This window comes from Callionymus lyra, chromosome 10 (genome assembly GCF_982586985.1).
Source record: "Callionymus lyra chromosome 10, fCalLyr1.hap1.1, whole genome shotgun sequence".
NCBI lineage: Eukaryota > Metazoa > Chordata > Actinopteri > Syngnathiformes > Callionymidae > Callionymus > Callionymus lyra.
Window position 1 is genome coordinate 13,588,813 of NC_141827.1, and position 18,112 is coordinate 13,606,924.

General features: G+C 45.4%; 1 protein-coding gene across 4 annotated transcripts in view; it reads right to left on the minus strand.

Moving 5' to 3' along the window:
* Positions 1-5,502: 5,502 nt before the first annotated feature.
* The window catches only part of LOC148070438 (low-density lipoprotein receptor-related protein 1-like), a 78,665-nt gene continuing 66,055 nt past the window's right edge, over positions 5,503-18,112 (minus strand). Inside the window, exons 67-90 of one of the 4 annotated variants that reach the window (XM_087800551.1) lie at positions 17,501-17,626; positions 17,301-17,417; positions 16,745-16,851; positions 16,538-16,667; positions 15,621-15,743; positions 15,416-15,538; positions 15,219-15,356; positions 15,013-15,150; positions 14,825-14,944; positions 14,251-14,519; positions 13,994-14,175; positions 13,824-13,930; positions 12,860-12,979; positions 12,605-12,781; positions 11,550-11,690; positions 11,300-11,473; positions 10,074-10,235; positions 9,813-9,996; positions 9,616-9,723; positions 9,474-9,547; positions 8,770-8,863; positions 8,552-8,590; positions 7,021-7,165; positions 5,503-6,945 (exon numbers count right to left, since the gene is read on the minus strand). In XM_087800551.1, coding sequence (XP_087656677.1) covers positions 6,805-6,945; positions 7,021-7,165; positions 8,552-8,590; positions 8,770-8,863; positions 9,474-9,547; positions 9,616-9,723; positions 9,813-9,996; positions 10,074-10,235; positions 11,300-11,473; positions 11,550-11,690; positions 12,605-12,781; positions 12,860-12,979; positions 13,824-13,930; positions 13,994-14,175; positions 14,251-14,519; positions 14,825-14,944; positions 15,013-15,150; positions 15,219-15,356; positions 15,416-15,538; positions 15,621-15,743; positions 16,538-16,667; positions 16,745-16,851; positions 17,301-17,417; positions 17,501-17,626 — 3,239 coding nt within the window. In that variant the 3' untranslated portion in view covers positions 5,503-6,804. Of the gene's footprint in view, positions 6,946-7,020; positions 7,166-8,551; positions 8,591-8,769; positions 8,864-9,473; positions 9,548-9,615; positions 9,724-9,812; positions 9,997-10,073; positions 10,236-11,299; positions 11,474-11,549; positions 11,691-12,604; positions 12,782-12,859; positions 12,980-13,823; positions 13,931-13,993; positions 14,176-14,250; positions 14,520-14,824; positions 14,945-15,012; positions 15,151-15,218; positions 15,357-15,415; positions 15,539-15,620; positions 15,744-16,534; positions 16,668-16,744; positions 16,852-17,300; positions 17,418-17,500; positions 17,627-18,112 lie in introns of all 4 variants that reach the window. The other 3 variants (XM_087800550.1, XM_087800553.1, XM_087800552.1) reach the window with 3 other exon arrangements.

The following is an 18,112-nucleotide window of genomic DNA, read 5'->3' on the forward strand; positions in this document are numbered from 1 at the left end:
CACTTCACAATTGTGTCCCACTTGTTGTTGATTCATGACAAAAAATTAAAATTTTATATCTTTATGTTTGAAGCCTGAAATGTGGCGAAATGTTGAAAGGTTCAAGGGGGCCGAATACTTTCGCACTTACAGGTGCATTTTCAGCATCAGTAGAAGGATGACACGTCTTCGCTGCTGATACCAGCTTAAATATCTCACGAATATTTAGATTCTCATATTTTTTCTTTATTTCTTTTTCCAAACTTGCAAAACGTGCTGCCAGCAGGTGGCGATAGCATTCAAACAGATGGTTGCAACCATCGTTAAATAGAAGTAGAAGAAGAAGCTGTCGCGTCATTTCCGGTTAGTGCGTAGCAGCAGTGTTTGATTTGAGACATACTATCCGTGGAGAATTTGCGTACTAGTTAGTATGTACACTAAACTGATGCATACTAACTTCTAGCATACTAGCGTACTAAAAGTTAGTATTTTTAGTGCGTTAGTGTGTCTCAATTCTTAGTATGCGAAATTTAGTGCGCCATGCACACTAAATTGGCGTACTAACACGCCCACAAAACTGATGCTGTGTCTCAAATCGCATACTACTCTTAGTATGCTAGAAGTTAGTATGCATCAGTTTAGTGTATGTACTAACTAGTACGCAAATTCTCCACAGAGAGTATGTCTCAAATCAAACTCTGCTGCTACACACTAACCGGAAATCACATGACAGCCTCTTCTTCTACTTCTATTTAATGATGTTTCAACCAGCTGTTTGAACGCTATCACCGACACCTGCTGGCAGCACGTATTGCAAGTTTGGAAAAAGAAATAAAGAAAAAATATGAGAATCTAAATAATCGCGAGATATTTAACCTGGTATCAGCAGCGAAGACGTGTTTATCCTCCTACTGGATAAACACGTCTTGTCTTGGGAACGTTTGGTTTTCCGTACCTGGAATACCTGGCTATTGCTACCGCTGCTCGGACCAACAGCCCGTGGATCATGACGTCGATCTACAACCTTGCTGTGAGCTCTGTGCTCTTGTGGACTGTCCTGTCTCTTCTAATAAACCCAGCGTCAACCTTGATTCAGTACATGAGTGCGGAGCTCCTCCAACTGCGGTATCACTACCGCCCTGCTCCACCGTCAGCACTGCACCGCTTCCCCTACATCGCTCGCCGGAGATACACCCACCGTGGAGCCGGACGGAGTTATAACATCGATGACTCCACTGCCATACAGTCCATCTGGTCCTCCGGCCACCGCCAGCCTCCGAAACACACCGGCAGGAAGGTGGACCACAGCGCGTTAGCTAGCCTAGCTAGGCCGGCTAACGTTGGCTTCTCCAACCAGCATTCTGACGTCAACTTCGGACTAATCAACACCCGCTCTCTTACTGGCAAGGGACAACTACTGCAAGGCCTCATCCTCGATCGCAAACTCGACTGTCTCTGTCTTAGTGAGACATGGCAAACTCCTGATGATTTTTCTCAGTTGAATGAAAGTACACCACCTGGGTTTGTTTACACCAGCAAACCTCGTCTCTCCGGAAGAGGAGGAGGTCTCGCGATACTTCACCGCGAGACTTGGAAGGTCGGTCATGTTACTCTGCCTGTGTCACAGTCATTCGAGGCTGTGGCTCTTCAATTAATTGGCCCTACTCCCACTGTTTTAGTCAACATTTACCGCCCACCCAAACATAACAAGGACTTCATTGATGAATTCACCACACTTCTCACCCACATCTGCTCACTCTCATCCAATATAATTTTGCTTGGTGACATAAATATTCATCTAGACAACAACAATCTGGCATCTACTAAGGACTTCATTTCATGCCTGGAGAGTTTTGGTCTCACACAATATATTGATTTCCCCACCCACTGTAAAGGTCATACCTTGGACTTAGTCTGCTGCTCAGGCTTCACTCCTAAAAATTGCTCTGCTGCCGACCTCCCCATCTCTGACCACAAACTTGTCTCATTTAACCTATGTCTAACACTGTCCAAAACCAAGCAACCCCGTGTCATATCCTTCCGTAACATAAAAAATATCAACCTAGCCGACCTCACAACTGGCATTGAAAATCTCTCCACTAACACCCCCCCATACACCCCGGATCAGTTGGTTGAGTTGTACAATCTTGGTCTCAAATCTCTGCTCAACTCACTTGCCCCTATTAAAACCCGCTCTGTCTCATTCCCCCACTCTGCCCCCTGGTTCTCCCCCTATCTGCGCCAGCTAAAGGCCAAAGGTCGTCAGCTGGAGCGTCTTTTCAATAGCACTGGACTCACTATACATAAACGAATGCACCATGCTCACATCCTCCATTATAAAGACGCCATTTCATCTACCAAATCCCAATACTTTGCAGACATCATCAGTTCTAGTGCTGGCAATACCAGGGCCCTGTTCTCGGTGGTCAACAACTCTCTCCGCCTTCCTGATTCCCTTCCACTACACTTCTACTCCACTGACCACTGTAACTCCATAATGGCATTTTTTGACTCCTCAGCGACTGACTTAACAAAACTCATCCGGACTTCCAAACCATCTACCTGCCAACTTGACCCCCTGCCATCCCCCCTGGTTATAGCCTCCCTTCCCTCCCTACTCCCCATGATAACAGCCATTATTCATTCCTCTCTCACCTCTGGTTCCGTCCCATCCCAGTTCAAATCTGCTGCTGTTACACCGCTACTGAAGAAACCTGGTTCAGACCCCAACATTTTCAATAACCTCCGCCCCATCTCAAACCTGCCATTCCTGGAAAAAGTCGTCGCATCACAGATTCAGGCCCACCTCTCCAACAATAACCTCTATGAACAGTTTCAATCCGGTTTCCGCCCCCGTCACAGCACAGAAACAGCACTCATAAAAATGACTAACAACCTCCTGATGGCAGCTGACTCTGGACATTTATCCATCCTCATCCTCCTGGACCTGACAGCAGCCTTTGACACCATTTCCCACTCCATCCTCCTCGACCGACTAGCCTCCATTGGCATATCCGACACTCCCCTAGACTGGTTCCATTCCTATCCCTTCGGCCGCACTCAATTCATTCAGTTAAAATCATTCTCATCCCATACCTCCCGGCTCTCCTCCGGTGTTCCCCAGGGCTCTGTCCTTGGCCCCATCCTATTCATCATCTATCTCCTCCCACTTGGTCAAATATTCCGTAAACACAACATTAGTTTTCACTGCAATGCGGACGACACCCAGCTCTATGTCTCCTCCAAACCTTCATCCGCCCTCCCAGCCCCCTCCCTCTGTGCCTGCCTACAGGAAATCAAATCCTGGCTCTCCTCCCACTTTCTCAAACTTAACTGCACAACAAAACAGAGATAGCCCTCATTGGCTCAAATTCCACACTCATCAAGCAACCCAGTCTCACCCTCTCCATTGACAACTCCTCAGTTTCCCCCTCCCCTCAGGTCAAGAGTCTGGGTGTCGTCCTCCATAGCACCTTATCATTCCATACCCATATCAACAACTCCATCCGGTCCGCCAACTTTCACTTTCAGAACATCAACCGCCTCCGCCCGTCACTCACCCCCAACAGCACCGCTATCCTGGTCCATTCTCTGGTCACCTCACGCCTGGACTATTGCAACTCCCTCCTGTTTGGTCTCCCCCACAAACTCCTCCATAAACTCCAGCTGGTCCAAAACGCTGCTGCACGTATCGTCACCAAAACCCCTGCCATCTGTCACATCACCCCCATCCTGCACCAACTTCATTGGCTCCCTATCAAACACCGTATTGAAAACAAGATCCTCCTCAATACATTCAATGCCATACACAACCTTGCCCCCCCATATCTGTCTGACCTCATCCAAATCAACACTCCCACCCGGTCACTTAGATCCGCCTCCTCCATCAACCTTCACATCCCCCCTGCTCGTCTGTCCACCATGGGGGCTCGAGCTTTCAGCCGCTCCGCCCCACGCCTCTGGAACAGCCTTCCCCCGGACATCAGAAATATGGACTCACTTCTCACCTTCAAATCCCACCTTAAAACTCATTTATTTAGACAGGCATACTCACCAATGGACTGAAAATCTGCTGTAAGCTCTGTGCTTTTTAACTTGTTTTTCATTGTGTTTTTGCATTGTTTTCTGATTGTTAGGCGACCTTGAGTGCCCTGAAAGGCGCCATATAAAATAAATGTATTATTATTATTATTATTACTGCTGCGGAAAATGCACCTGTAAGTATATGAATATATATGCATTTATATATGACGTAACTTCCGTTTAAAACGTCACTAAGATGGCGGCTGTTTAGTGTGTTTAGTGTCCATCGAACCATACTCAGTTTTGTGGGCGTGTTAGTACGCCAATTTAGTGTGCATGGTGCACTCAATTTCGCATACTAAGAATTGAGACGCACTAACGCACTAAAAATACTAACTTTTAGTACGCTAGTATGCGATTTGAGACACAGCATGAGGATGGTTCGATGGACACCAACCACACTAAATGGCTGCCATCTTAGTGACGTTTTAAACGGAAGTTACGTCATATATATATTCATATATATTCATATACTTACAGGTGCATTTTCCGCAGCAGTAGGAGGATGAGACGTCTTCGCTGCCGATACCAGCGATTATTTAGATTCTCATATTTTTCTTTATTTCTTTTTCCAAACTTGCAAAACGTGCTGCCAGCAGGTGGCGTTAGCGTTCCAACAGCTGGTTGCAACCATCGTTACATAGAAGTAGAAGAAGAAGCTGTCATGTGATTTCCGGTTAGTGTGTAGCAGCAGTGTTTGATTTGAGACATACTATCTGTGGAGAATTTGCGTACTAGTTAGTATGTACACTAAACTGATGCATACTAACTTCTAGCGTACTAAGAGTATTATGCGATTTGAGACACAGCAACAGTTACAAACTGACCCCGCCCCCCTGCAGAGAAGGGAAAAGCTATGTGGCCCTCACAGGAAAAGGTTTGGGGACCCCTGGTCTAAAGTGTATTATCATTTAAGCAAAAATAAAAACAGAGAACTGGACGAGTATATAATAGCGTGAGAAATGTGTGATCTGAGAATAACACAAAGCACACAAAGCTTGACAAATGACATCATTTTAGCCTTTAACTTCCTGTCGAACAATACGGAGGTTAGGGGCTTAAATTCTTTGTTGGAGCAAGTTTCCTGTTATTTATGGTGATTCATAAAACTAACAAATATTTAATATTTTGATTTAAAAAAACAAAATAAATAAATAATAGTGCGTTACAGCTGATGCAAGGACCGAACATTGGTGACGTCACATCTCCAGCGACACTAATGCTGCAATGCAATAATTTCACATAATTTAGAGCCAAAAATCGACTGGATTGTTGGTGGGTTTTTTTTAATGAATTGTGTCTTAATTGGTAATTTACGACAATTTACTTCAGAGGCCTAGCAAACTGTTTTTCCCAGTCTGAGTGTGCGGTAGTTTGGTCCATTCGCGCGCATGCGTGCGTCATCCCACCACTCGTGATGAAACTATAAACACGTCAGGGTTGTTTGTACAATTTTTTAAAATTTTATTTATAACAATATTTGTTATTTAGTCTCTAAAGTACTCCAGCAAAAAACAAACATTAAACATGATTCTCTTTCCAGGAAGAGAGTCTGAGCCTCCATGCAAAAATGTACTATAAAAGCATTTTTATTCAAATGAAAATCAGAAAATGCATGATTGATCTGGTAAAATGTTTCGAGAGATTGATTGTACTTTTCTCAATTTAAAAAAACAACAAAAAAAAAACATCTTAAAAAAAACAACAAAAAAAAATTAAAACTTGCCGACAAGGAAAGCAACACAAAAAACGTGCTATTGAAGTTATATTTAGATTGCGTTTGTTGTTGTTTTTTTTTTTACATGCACTAAAATATGGCCGACACATTAATGACAGAAGCAGCATCGTGGGACAGGGAGGACTCGTCGAAGCGACCAGGATGGCGGCGCTAGCAGCAGCGGGACAGAGAAACTTACATAATGCACTTAAGTCGTCACAAAACTGCGGCTTACAAGACCTTCCAATCCTCGGAAGGGAAAAAAAACACTGAAACGATGGACCGGAGGAAAAGAAGAACAAAAAAAAAAAAAGACAAAGTGAAGGCCTCTCATCTGCTTCTGTACCACATTTATGATCTTTCACTCGCTCTCACACACAATCCTGCTACTTCCTTCCGTCTGGGAATGTTCCACCAATCGAGCTGGAATGTTTAAATCCACACTTCAAGCTAAAAATATGAATTCTGTGCAAGGAAGGCAAACACAATCGTCTCACGAGCAGTGAAGGAGCAGGTGCTGGACACCCCAGGAAAACACTTTTGTACCAGTTTGAAAAAAAAAACCAAAAAAAAAACCCCTCTTTCCTTCTTTCACTCAAAGTTCAAACACACACGTTGGCACTGCTGTAATGGAATCATGACTCTTCTCTTTCTATACAATTCATACAAAAATAAAAAATTAAAATTGCTCTGATGATTCTAATTTTCTCATTTCATTTTTTGCACAGAGGTAGTGACTATTTAGGTAAAGGGTGCGGGACGAGTGTAAATTAAAAATCTCTCATAGAAAATGTTATTTTTTTGAGCGTAGGAGTCTCAAAAGAACAAAATATAATACTGCGATCACATACAAAAGTAGTCCTTCATTTTTGTACATTTTATACAGTGTTCACACTTTTTCTTGATTTTTTTTCCGGCTTTTTGTGGATTTTTTTTGGACAGTTTTCTATCTTTCTTAAAAGGCGAGAAGAATGTTTGGGGGGTAATGTGATCCGACGGCTGGTGGAGGGTTGGAGGGGTTTTTTCTATGCCAACGGGTCCACGAGGGGCTCCTCGTCTCCACGCGATAGCAGCTCCTTCTTCTCGTCCGTGCTGGCCAGAGAGTTGCGACTGTTGTGGGCGCCCATGTAGAGCGTGGCGTACACCGGGTTGGTGAAGTTGGTGGGCTGCAACCAGACAAGAATCGTGTTAGTCTGCCCCCTGGTGGACACACCTGGTTGTGTGATCTTGTGTCTCGTCACCTTGTCAGGGTCCAGAGCGAAGTCCGAGTCCAGCAGCTCCCCGGCGTCGTCGTCCTGCTCGCCCTCGTAGATCTTGTAGGCAGGATTCCCGATCTCCACGTTCATGGCTCCGTTGCTCATGCGCTGGTGCTGGAAGCCTTTGGCCCTGAAGGGGGACAGAGAGGCGGAGAGTTCCTTCAGAGCAGCTCGGAGCAGCAGAGACTGCCGTGGATCTGGCAACTTCGGTCCGGTCCAGGACAGACTCTTTGGTCCCATTGATAAAAGGTTCTGACCCCGAACCAAAGAATTCCAAAAGACGCAAAATAAGACCAAAACCTTTTCTACAAAATAAAAATGTATGAAATTGTTGAATTAAAAACTGTAATGATTTTAGTCTTAAACTGTTGTTTGTCTGTGAGAGAGTCTCTCTCTACCTCCATCCTTCTGTCTCTTCTCCATCCCCCCCCCCTCTTCTCCCCCCCTCCCAGCTGGTCACAGCAGAAGAGTCTGGTTCTGCTCCAGGCTTCTTCCTTTTTGAATGGAAGTTTTTCATCACCACTGTGATTGGCTGGGACCAGTTTTTCTCTTACATCTTATTATTTAAACTCTAAAGTGTCTCGAGAGGAATGTTATGATTTGACACTTTTGTTGAGTGATGGTTAAACGTGTAATGTAAGATTCTGTTAGTATTTTGAATCAAGATCGTCTTTAAAAATAACTTTCCTTCCTGCAGGTTCGGCTGGTAATTGATTATTAATGTCTGATCGATGCGACGACTGATGTGGATGATTGACATTACACCGTTTAATTTGAATGTTACTTTGATTCTATTTTCAACTTCATCTGCAGCTCAAAGTTCCCGTTACTTACATGACAGTACACTTGTGTGTTTGTTTTGATAATTTGTCTTAATAGTTTGTGTCTTATTTGTATTTTTTGTCTTAGTTTGTCATTATATGTTGTGTTTTTCCCTTTATATTTATATATTTTTTTTATAATTTGTGTGTTTTTTTCCGAGGTAGTTTCCTATCATTTGGCCCATGGTTGTGGTTTGGAGAGGGAAGCAGTCACACTTGTATAAATGCAACACTGCTGGTCCATGCCGGCTGCTGGTTCTGGTCACACAGAGAAGCATTATTATCAAACGGATCGAACGGCGCCGGACCGTTCTCCGGTACGTCTCCCGACAAGATGCCTGCGGCGTCATCCCTCAACACGGTCCACAGCACGAGACAACAACACGGCACCAACACGTCACAGGAGGGAAGGAGCGACTCGGCGCCCTAAAGCGTGGTCCAGCACACAAGCACGGACACACAGATCTATTCCGGTGTCGGGATCAATAGATCTTTTTGCAGTAGAGACACGCAGAGAAGGAGCGACTGCAGGACACCAGAAGCTACCAGAGTGATGATGCAACAATCATCGCACACCAGAAACACGACACAACAGCACGAACAGAGAGCGAACAGGGGAGCACAGAGAGAGCTGGTCTAAAAAAAAAAAAGATGCAGGTCACGAAAAGGAAGTTAGCAGTCCTGACAACAGTTACCGCAAACGTCTGGAGCCGGTTTTGCCGGGCCGGCTAGACCTGAGGAGCAGATGAGACGCCATTACCCAAGGAGAGTGTGGTGAGAGAAAAGGAGAGGAAACAGGAGAAGAAAAAAAAAGCTTCTTGCAACAGCTTTGAACAATTGCAGCGTCATATCTCGATGGCCGCCGCCGTCGCCTGTCCCGCTCGCATCGCGTCCGTCAGTGTCGTGGACTCACCCTCGCATCCTCCGTCGGTACCAGGCGAACGCTCCCGCCGCCAGCAGGAGCAGCAGCAGCAGCAGCAGCACCGGGATCAGGATCGAAGCCGTACCTGCAAAAACACACTCAATCCTCAGGCCACATTAAAAACCAGCACGATTGTGCGACTAAAAACTGAAGGATCTTTGAGTCTTTGGTGTGATCAACACACAATGTGCAACACTTCCATGAAAAAAAAGATATTGTTCAGCGGGTTGGTTCAGCAAAGAGGCCCAGACTTTCTTCAAATAAGCTACATCTTCTAGTTTCTTCTGAAGGACCCAGGCCAGCAGAGAGTGTCAGTGCCCTGAGCAAAGCAGAGGAGCAGCAGCTCTACACCGAGCCTCTCCCAGATGACTGAGCTTCTTACAACTTCTTCTAAGGAAGAAACCGTAGAGATGTGGATCAACCGATTTACAGAGAGCTTTGCCTTTTGGCTTAGCTTTCTTTTGTCCACCAAAGTTTGACTTCTGATTCCTCCTAAATCCATCTGTCAATCCTTGATACTTCCAGACAGGAAGTAGGAAATGTATGCTGACATTATTTGATGAAACACTAAATGGACTAGTGATTTTAAACAGTTGAGCTTTACACAAAAAAACAACTTGACTACTTAAGGTCAGATCCTCAGATAAAACAGTAACAGATAATAACTTGCGAGAGGAAAAAGTGTCTGCACTCACGTCCTCCTGTGTCGGTGGAACCTTCACTGGTGGCCACGGACTCGCAGCGATGGCCCGTCCAGCCCGGGGAGCACCTGACGGAAAAAAAGATGGACGGTTCTTCCTGCTTCTCGTCATGAGATCGGGAAAAATGTCGACTTACTTGCACTCGGGCAGATGAGTGATCGGGTTGATGGAGCACTGCCCGTTCGCACAATACTCATTCGTGTCGCAGGAGTAGCAGCTGGGCTGGATACGTCCGTTGGAGCAGCTGTGCGGGAGACATTCGGGTCAGAACCAACGTCGAGGCTTCCTTTATGTATTTTGGGCTGAGTTTAAAAACACCGTCTTCAGTCTCACCGGCACGTGAATCCTCCTGTGGTGGTGAAGCTGTTGCTGGGGATGCACTCTCCGTCCCTGCAGTAGTGACACTTGTCCATCTCACAGGTGCTGCCGGCGTACTGTGGCGGGCAGCGGCACAGTTTGGCGCCCGTCGCCGTCTGAAGACACGTGCCCTTGTTCAGGCAGTAACCCTCGCAGCTCCCTTCAAACAAAAACATCACCACCAGGGGGCGTCAGCGCCACGTCCTCAGCCCGCAGCCCAAGCTCAGACACACTCACGGTACTGGCACTGGTCGCCCAGCGCGTCGGCAGGGCAGGCGCACGTCGGCTGGTTCCCGGCGCTGACGGTGCAGTTGCCGCCGTTCTTGCAGTAATCCTGGCAGGTCTTCAGGTTGCAGTTGGGCCCGGTGAAGCCCCTCGGGCAGCGGCATGTGGGAGAACCTGAGTAAGGAGAGGAAAGAAGTAGCAAAACAGACCTGTGGCGTCAGGAAAATCATCTTCTTTCATTGTATCATTGACTCCTTCATTCTGTTCATTCCTTTAATATATTCATTCAGAATTCCAGATGTACACCTTGTTTTGTTATGGTCTGGTTTATCTTCAGAACTGGAGGTTAGCATCAGATGTTGGATCATAACTTCATTTTTGATGAAAAAGGGAAGATTTTACCCGTTTAAAAAATATTTTCAACACAGCTGAATTATCATTGAAATCAAGTTTTGTTTTGTTTATTGTTTTCAAGGAGCAGGGATAGGGTACGGGTTTGGTTCAGCAAAGAGGCCCAGACTTTCTTCAAATAAGCTACATCTTCTAGTTTCTTCTAACGGACCCAGGCCAGCAGAGACTTTTGAGTAGGAGCAGCAGCTCTACACCGAGCCTCTCCCAGATGACTGAGCTTCTTACACCATTTCTTAGGAAGAGCCCGTAGAGATGCAGATCAACCGATTTACAGAGAGCCTTGGCTTTTGGCTTAGCTTTTTTTTATCCACCAAAGTCTTACTTCTGATTCCTCCTAAATCCATCTGTCGATCCTTGATACTTGAACTAGGTATTCTGAAGGAGAACCATGGACTCAGATTCGGTGGTGCTGAAGCCGCTCGAGTAAGAGACGCAGGTCACAACCTGATGGAGCCGGAACAGGAACACTTCATGCAAACAGCCGTGACCCAATCCCAAGACTACCAAACATGTGTCTAGAAATTCAATCTATTAAAAGTTATCAACAGAATCGGTGACAAAGGGCAGACCTTGTGATGTCAGACCCTCATTAGATGCTTGACCAATCAGAGCAGAGTGGGCTTGGTTATGGTAAATAAGATTTAATCTACAAGTAGTGGGCGGGCTTAAGCACATTTTCTAATATAAATATTTAAATGAAAAGATAGTTTTGTACAAACAGACACATACTGATGAGTACAATAGAGTCCATGATCGATTTAAGACACACTTAAATCAACACGTTAGTTGGGCATTAAAATGTGAAACCTGCAATGTTCACATCTCACCTGTAGGGGACGGTGTGCAGGTCCCTCCGTTCTTACAGTAGTCTCTGCACTGGTCAATCTCGCAGATATCGCCGCCATAGTTGGGCTGACAGCGGCATTTCTGCTGCTTGTACGCGTTCAGGAAGCAGCTGCCGCCGTTCAGACACTGGACCAGACACGGGCCACTGGGCGGCGCTGGAGAAAAAGTGGAGGTGGTGAGGTGTACGGAATATACGCTCCACGTCCAACTTTTCCCGACGTAAACACTCACAAATGGGCGACTGTGTTGGGGTGGGCAGCTCCACACACGTGCCGTTGTCCAGCACGCGTCCATTAGGACAGGTGCACACGGGTCCGCTCGGGCTCAGCAGACACAACCACTCGCATTTCTTCTTGTCGCAGGAGTTGGTCACTGACGAGAGACGGTCAGAGTTAAACATCATCAGCGTCATACAGAACGACTGTTATGAGACGCAGTGATGTAAAATAAAATATGCAAGAATATAAAAATAAGAAATATGTTTTTCTTGAGTTTATCATGGGTCATGAGTGATATTGAAGTAAGTAAGTAATAAGTAATATTTATTTATATAGCGCTTTTCTAGACCAGGGTCACAAAGCGCTTAAACAATCAAAACAATACTCAAAAAAGTATATACTTTAAAGATCAAGATAATACTGAGAACAACACAGAGTTCCAGAAAATCAAGGAAAAGCCTGAACAAATAAAAACGTCTTAAGATGTTTCTTAAAGGAGTCAGTAGATTCCATCAAGCGCAAAGAGAGAGGAAGATCGTTCCAAAGCTTAGGAGCAACAGCCTGAAAAGATTTCTCTCCTCTGGTCCTGAGCCGTGTGCGTGGAACCATAAGCAGATTCTGATCCGCAGACCTCAGAGCCCCAGCTGGGGTGTAAGGCTGGATCAGATCAGTGATGTAAGAGTCTGACCATGAATAGATCTGAAAGTAAGAACCAGAATTTTAAAGTTGATCCTGAAAGAAACTGTAAGCCAGTGAAGAGTTTTAAGGATCAGAGAAATGTGAGTTCTTCTACTAGAGCGGGTCAGAATTCTCGCTGCAGAGTTCTGAATCAACTGCAGGCGAGACAGCTCCTTCTTGTTAAGACATGAAAACAAACTGTTACAATAGTCCAGACGAGAAGAAACAAACGCATGGATTACAAGCTCCAGATCATGTTCCGACAACATTTTCCTAAGTTTAGAGATTTTTCTCAGTTGAAGGAAACAGTTTCTGGTCAGTTTTCTACAGTGTTGAACAAGAGACATGTATTTATCAAATACAACACGCAGGTTTCTTTCTCAGACTCACTCTCGGGCTGCTTGTTGCGATGGTACAGAACCAAATCTGTGGCGTGATTCATGCCAGTGGTGAGGTTCTCCACGTGACCTTTGCCGAACTTGTTGACCCTGAAGACGTAGTTGTTGATGTAGGTGATGCCGTAGATGTAGTCCTCGAAGACGTCGATGCTGAAGGGGTGGTGGAGCTCTGAGGGGGGGGGGGGGCATTATATGTCAACACAAACATCTTCTTCACACGAACACGAACGAGTCGCCGTCACTCAACTGTTCTTGAAGGCGTTCACCGCCACGACGGCGTCGCTGCCGTTCAGCCTCACGCTGCCGATCAAGGAGAGCTTAGCATCGGCCCAGTACAAGCGCTCGTTGTAATAATCCACCGCAAGACCTGCAAAAGTGATTCATGCCATCATGCCAGAGTTCAAAGAGAGCGGGAACACTGACGACATGAATGAGGTTGAAAGAAACAATGTTGGGGTGTAATTCTTAGGAAAGTAGGAAAGTGTCTATGGCAGTGGTTCTTAACCTGGGTTCGATCGAACCCTAGGGGTTCGGTGAGTCGGTCTCAGGGGTTCGGCAGAGCCTCCGCCGCTGAAGTCCAGACACACCCGAATTATCGTGTGAAAAATTTGTGATGACACGCCCAGCTGGGCCATCACTGGCTGCAGATGATAATGCTTCACTGTTTGGCCCATCAGTGCTGCGGGGAATTTAGTGCGACTGTCGTGGTAGTACGTCGTGTGATTTCTTTGTTCATATTTTAATCCATACTCACTATGTCGGGCAAAAGAAGAAAGCGGTCGGACAAATATGCAAAACATGGATTCACATGTATCATGGAATGTGATGGGAGTGAGCGTACTATCTGCATGATTTGCAACGCCAAGTTGAGCACCAGTGTAGCTACAATATCGTGTCCACTTCCTACATGATGACGTCACACACTTCATATGCGAACGTCTCTTAAAAATATTTTTTTATGGGTTAAAGAAACAACAGAACGTTTACATGATACTTTTCACCACATGAAACCTTTATATTGACAAGAATACAATCTTCGTCAACATAATCACTTTCTTTCATTTCCTGGTCTGACTATCATGTGACTTTGACACCAACAGGAAGTGTCTGCGCTACATTCGCTTTGCTGCCCCCCACTGGTAGATTCTGTCTCTTTCATCTCGTCACTCATATCTTTCATAATGTCCACCATAATTCTCCACATGTCGCACCTGTCGGCCACTGAATGTTTTCCTCCACCAGCGTTTCCCTCATGGTTCCGTCCATCGCAGCGGTTTCGATCTTGGGATGGTTCCCCCAGTCGGCCCAGTACATTTTCCTGAAAACGACAAAGCAGAATTTGTGAACATGAAGATGTTGAGAGAAGCTTCACGAGTCTCACCCTCTCGGGGGGTCCACGACGATGGCGTACGGCTCGTCGATCATGCCGGAGATGAGGGTCTTCCGATGACGTCCTCCGCCCAGCTGGGCCACCTCGATCACGTCTCTGCCCGAGTCGGTCCAGTACAGATTTCCAGCCACCCAGTCCACAGCGATGCCCCGCGGCATCTTCAGATCTGGAATCTAAACGTAAAGAAGGTGTTTAGTGAAAACCTTTGTGCTCGTGTAGCAGGTAAAAAAAAAAAAAACGCTGTGAACCTCCAGGTTGGTAATTCTGGAGTCGGTCTGCCGTTTGTGCCGGTTGTTGTTGTTGGGCGAGGACGAGGACGAGGGGAGCTCGTAGGAGGAGATCCGCCCGGTGTGCCAGTTGGTCCAGTAAATATGGTTGGTCTTCACATGCAGGTCCATGGCATCGATGCGCACATTGGCGTCTCCCTGGAAGATCTGCTCGTAGCGCCAGCTCGGCATGAACGGGTCCAGGCTGCGGATCTCGTTGTCGTCGGCGATGTATAGGACTTGTCTCGGGCCTGGAAGAGACACGGCATCTTCAGAACTGTTGGATCTTTCAAATGTATGTCAGGAGTCATGTGACCACCTCATTTCTTCAGGTGAGAGACGGTGTTTACATATGAAGTACTGAGATAGTTTTATAAGTGACCTGGACAATAACAACAGAAACTGACAACAACAGACTTTATCTTGTTTTTATCTTGGTGTTCAAGTATCAAATACAGGTGATATGTTGCAACTGCTTCTTATGGCATTGCAGTTACACTGTTCTACCACTTGGGGGAGCCAGAAACAACTCCTAATTTTTTTTTAAGAGACTTACTGTCGGCTTTGCAGGTGTCGTTGACCCGGCTGAAGAACTTGTGGCAGATACATTTGTAGGACCCTTTGGTGTTGTTACACATGTGGGAACAGACTCCGAACTGGCTGCACTCGTTCTTATCTGTCGACACAGACGGAAGACTTCCATGAAGCACGGACGGATGACGGCAGAGATCCGCACCAACCAACCTTCGCATCGGTTCCGTCCGTTCGACCTGAATCCAGGCTTGCAGGAGCAGAAGCTGCTGGTTCCGTTCACCACACAGTGGGCTTCATCTCCGTCTCCGCACACGGTTCGGTTACTGTTGCAGTCGTTCAGCACCGTGTCTGTGGATGGAGTCGGAGTTACAGACGGACTTGAGAGACGCCGACTTCTAGTTCTTCTCTGGACGAACCTTTTTTGTTGCAGTTCATCTCATCAGATCCAAAATCTTCACAGTCGTTGAAGTAGTCGCAGCGCAGGTCGGAGCTGATGCAGCGACCGTTGGAGCACTTGAACTCGTCCTTGTGACACATCAGCGTGGTAGAAGGCACTAAACGAGAACAACCATGAGGACTTTTCTGTCAATCAAGAGCAATTATTCAAACGTACAGCAGTTGAGTTCATCGCTGTTGTCGCCGCAGTTGTTGACGCCATCGCAGCGCTTCACTAAGGGCAGACAAACGCGGTCGTTGTGGCAGCGGAACTGTCTCATGGGGGGGCACTGGAACTTCCCTAACAAGACAAACGTGGACACCATTTCAGAATGATCTACTCCCGAGCACCGATCGTGGATCTGCACAGACGCCACCCTCACCGCACTCCTCAGAGTTCTCGTCAGAATTGTCGCCACAGTCGTCCTCGCCGTCGCACTTCCAGCCCAGAGGTTTGCAGAGAGTGTTGTTGCACTGGAACTCATCCAGTGGGCAGTGTCTACCAGCTGGAACACACCAGGAAGTCTCCATGAAGAACTCACACTTGAGTCTCAGCATCTCATTTATTTGGTAATGAGGAAATAAATAGGTTATATTCCTCTCCCTTTGTGCTTGATGGATCTACTGACTCCTTTAAGAAACATCTTAAGACATTTTTATTTGTTCAGGCTTTTCCTTGATTTTCTGGAACTCCTGTTGTGTTATCAGTTTTATCTTGACCTTTAAAGTATATACTTTATCGAATATTGTTTTGATTGTTTAAGCGCTTTGTGACCCTGGTCTGGAAAAGCGCTATACAAATAAAAATTACTTACTTACTTAAAATTATAAAATTGATTAAAAGTGTTACTATTCTTAGCTACCAGAAATGTTTTACTAATTTTTAATAATAATTAATAATTAATAATTTAACAACACTAACTATAACTATTAAAGTATAAAAGGACTTAATTTCCTCTTTTCCCTAAATTTCCATTTAATATTTTCAAAACAAATGTAGTTAGTTTATTACTTACAATGGATGTAATTGTATACAAAGTAAAATGATTTATTTAAAAGCAGTTTTAGCTAAAGTATTTTATATTATAAATATTATTGTACTATCCTACTTAAATCATTTCATTTTTTTTCTATTGATCTTTTACATATTAAAGTAATTTCTCTTTATCTTTTATTTTTGCTGGACGAAAGCTGAAGACACAGTAAAAAAAATGTGGATCCTCAGAGAACGTAAATAACTCCTTGATTGGTGAGGTTTGAAGTCGTCACAGTCACAAACGAAACGAAATATTCTCACCACCGCTGTCACACTTCTCTTCATCACTTCCGTCCAAACAGTCGGTGTCGGCGTCACAGCGCCAGCGGATGGGGATGCAGTGACCATTTTTGCACTGGAACTGGTCGCTGTCGCACTTGACGTCGCAGCCGTTCTGAAAACAACAACAAACGTTTGGTTTTTGTCGAGCCCGGGTGTCGTAATTCACAATTGACACGCTTTGAGAGCTACCTCGTCCGAGCCATCGGCACAGTCGTGATCTCCGTCACACTTCCAGCGTCCGGCGATGCAGCGGCCGTTTGTGCAGGCGAACTCACTCTCGGAGCACTGACGAGGCACTGGAGAGCAAACACAACGTTTCAAAAAAGGTTGTGGGATACTTGGCATAGCGGAGGTGAGGAGAGGGAGGAGAGAGGAGGAGGACGTAGAGGCCAAAACACCAGAGGCTGCTGTGAAGAGGGCTGGAAACACGTAAACTGAACAGGTTGGCAATTCAGTTTGAAAAGGGATGACTCATGGGGCACAGAGGCGGGAATGATACATCAACGCTATGAGGTGGAGAATTGAAAAGGAAAAGGCAGGCTTTGGGTCACATGAAGGTGAAACTATGAAAACACCTACCTCTGGCTCTCAGCAACAGGCCAGTGTGAAATACAAAATAGACATGAGATGATATGAGGTGAGCAAACGATCACAGAGTGTGGTTGGTTAAGAAGAACAGACAACAGAGCGAGCTGACGACAGTAGAAAAGGTTCTTCTTACGTACAAGCAGGAAATGGAACCTACCGCACTTGTCCTCGTCCGAGTTATCGCCACAGTCGTTGTCGTAGTCGCACTGCCAGCGGCCCGGCACACAGCGGTTGTTTTTGCAACGGAACTGGTAAGGCTCGCACGTCCGCTCATCTGAGTGGCAGAGCCGGAGAATGAGTCAAAAAAAAAAAAAGCTTTTTCTAATGACAACCTTCTTCTTTAGACATTCTTCTTACCACACTCTTCCTTCGGTTCGTCCGAAGCATCTCCACAGTCGTCCTCTCCGTCGCACTTCCAGCGTGCAGGGATGCAGCGACCCGAGTCCTTACAGCGGAACTCGTCCACACCACAAGTCATTTGAGCTGAAACAATGAACACTACACTTAAAACTGAGGTGATTAAAAGGTCTAGTCAGGCGTTTATGCTTTTTTATTTATGGATGTGCTGTAAATAATATTGTCCAAATTTGCGCAGACTTTATGTAGCCCATGTCATTATTCAACCAGACAATGAAAACCAGATAAACTAGATAAAAAAGCTTCTATTACAACATTTCTGAATGGAATAAGTCTATTTACATTAGAATACGCCACTTTCACTTATCTTCCTAAATAGTTTTTCCTTTTTTTTTAAAAAATAATTCCAGATACAATTTAAGATTACATTTTCAGCCCCAGTTCATCTGTTCCTTCTACTCTCCCACGCCTTCTCTCTCCAACTCTCCGTCTCTTCCCCTCCCTCCCAGACAGTCACAGCAGAAGACTGTTAATACTGAGTTCTGCTAAAGTTTTGACCTGCTTAGAGGAAGTTTTTACATGCTTTTCTCTTTTCCCATTTATATTTATTTA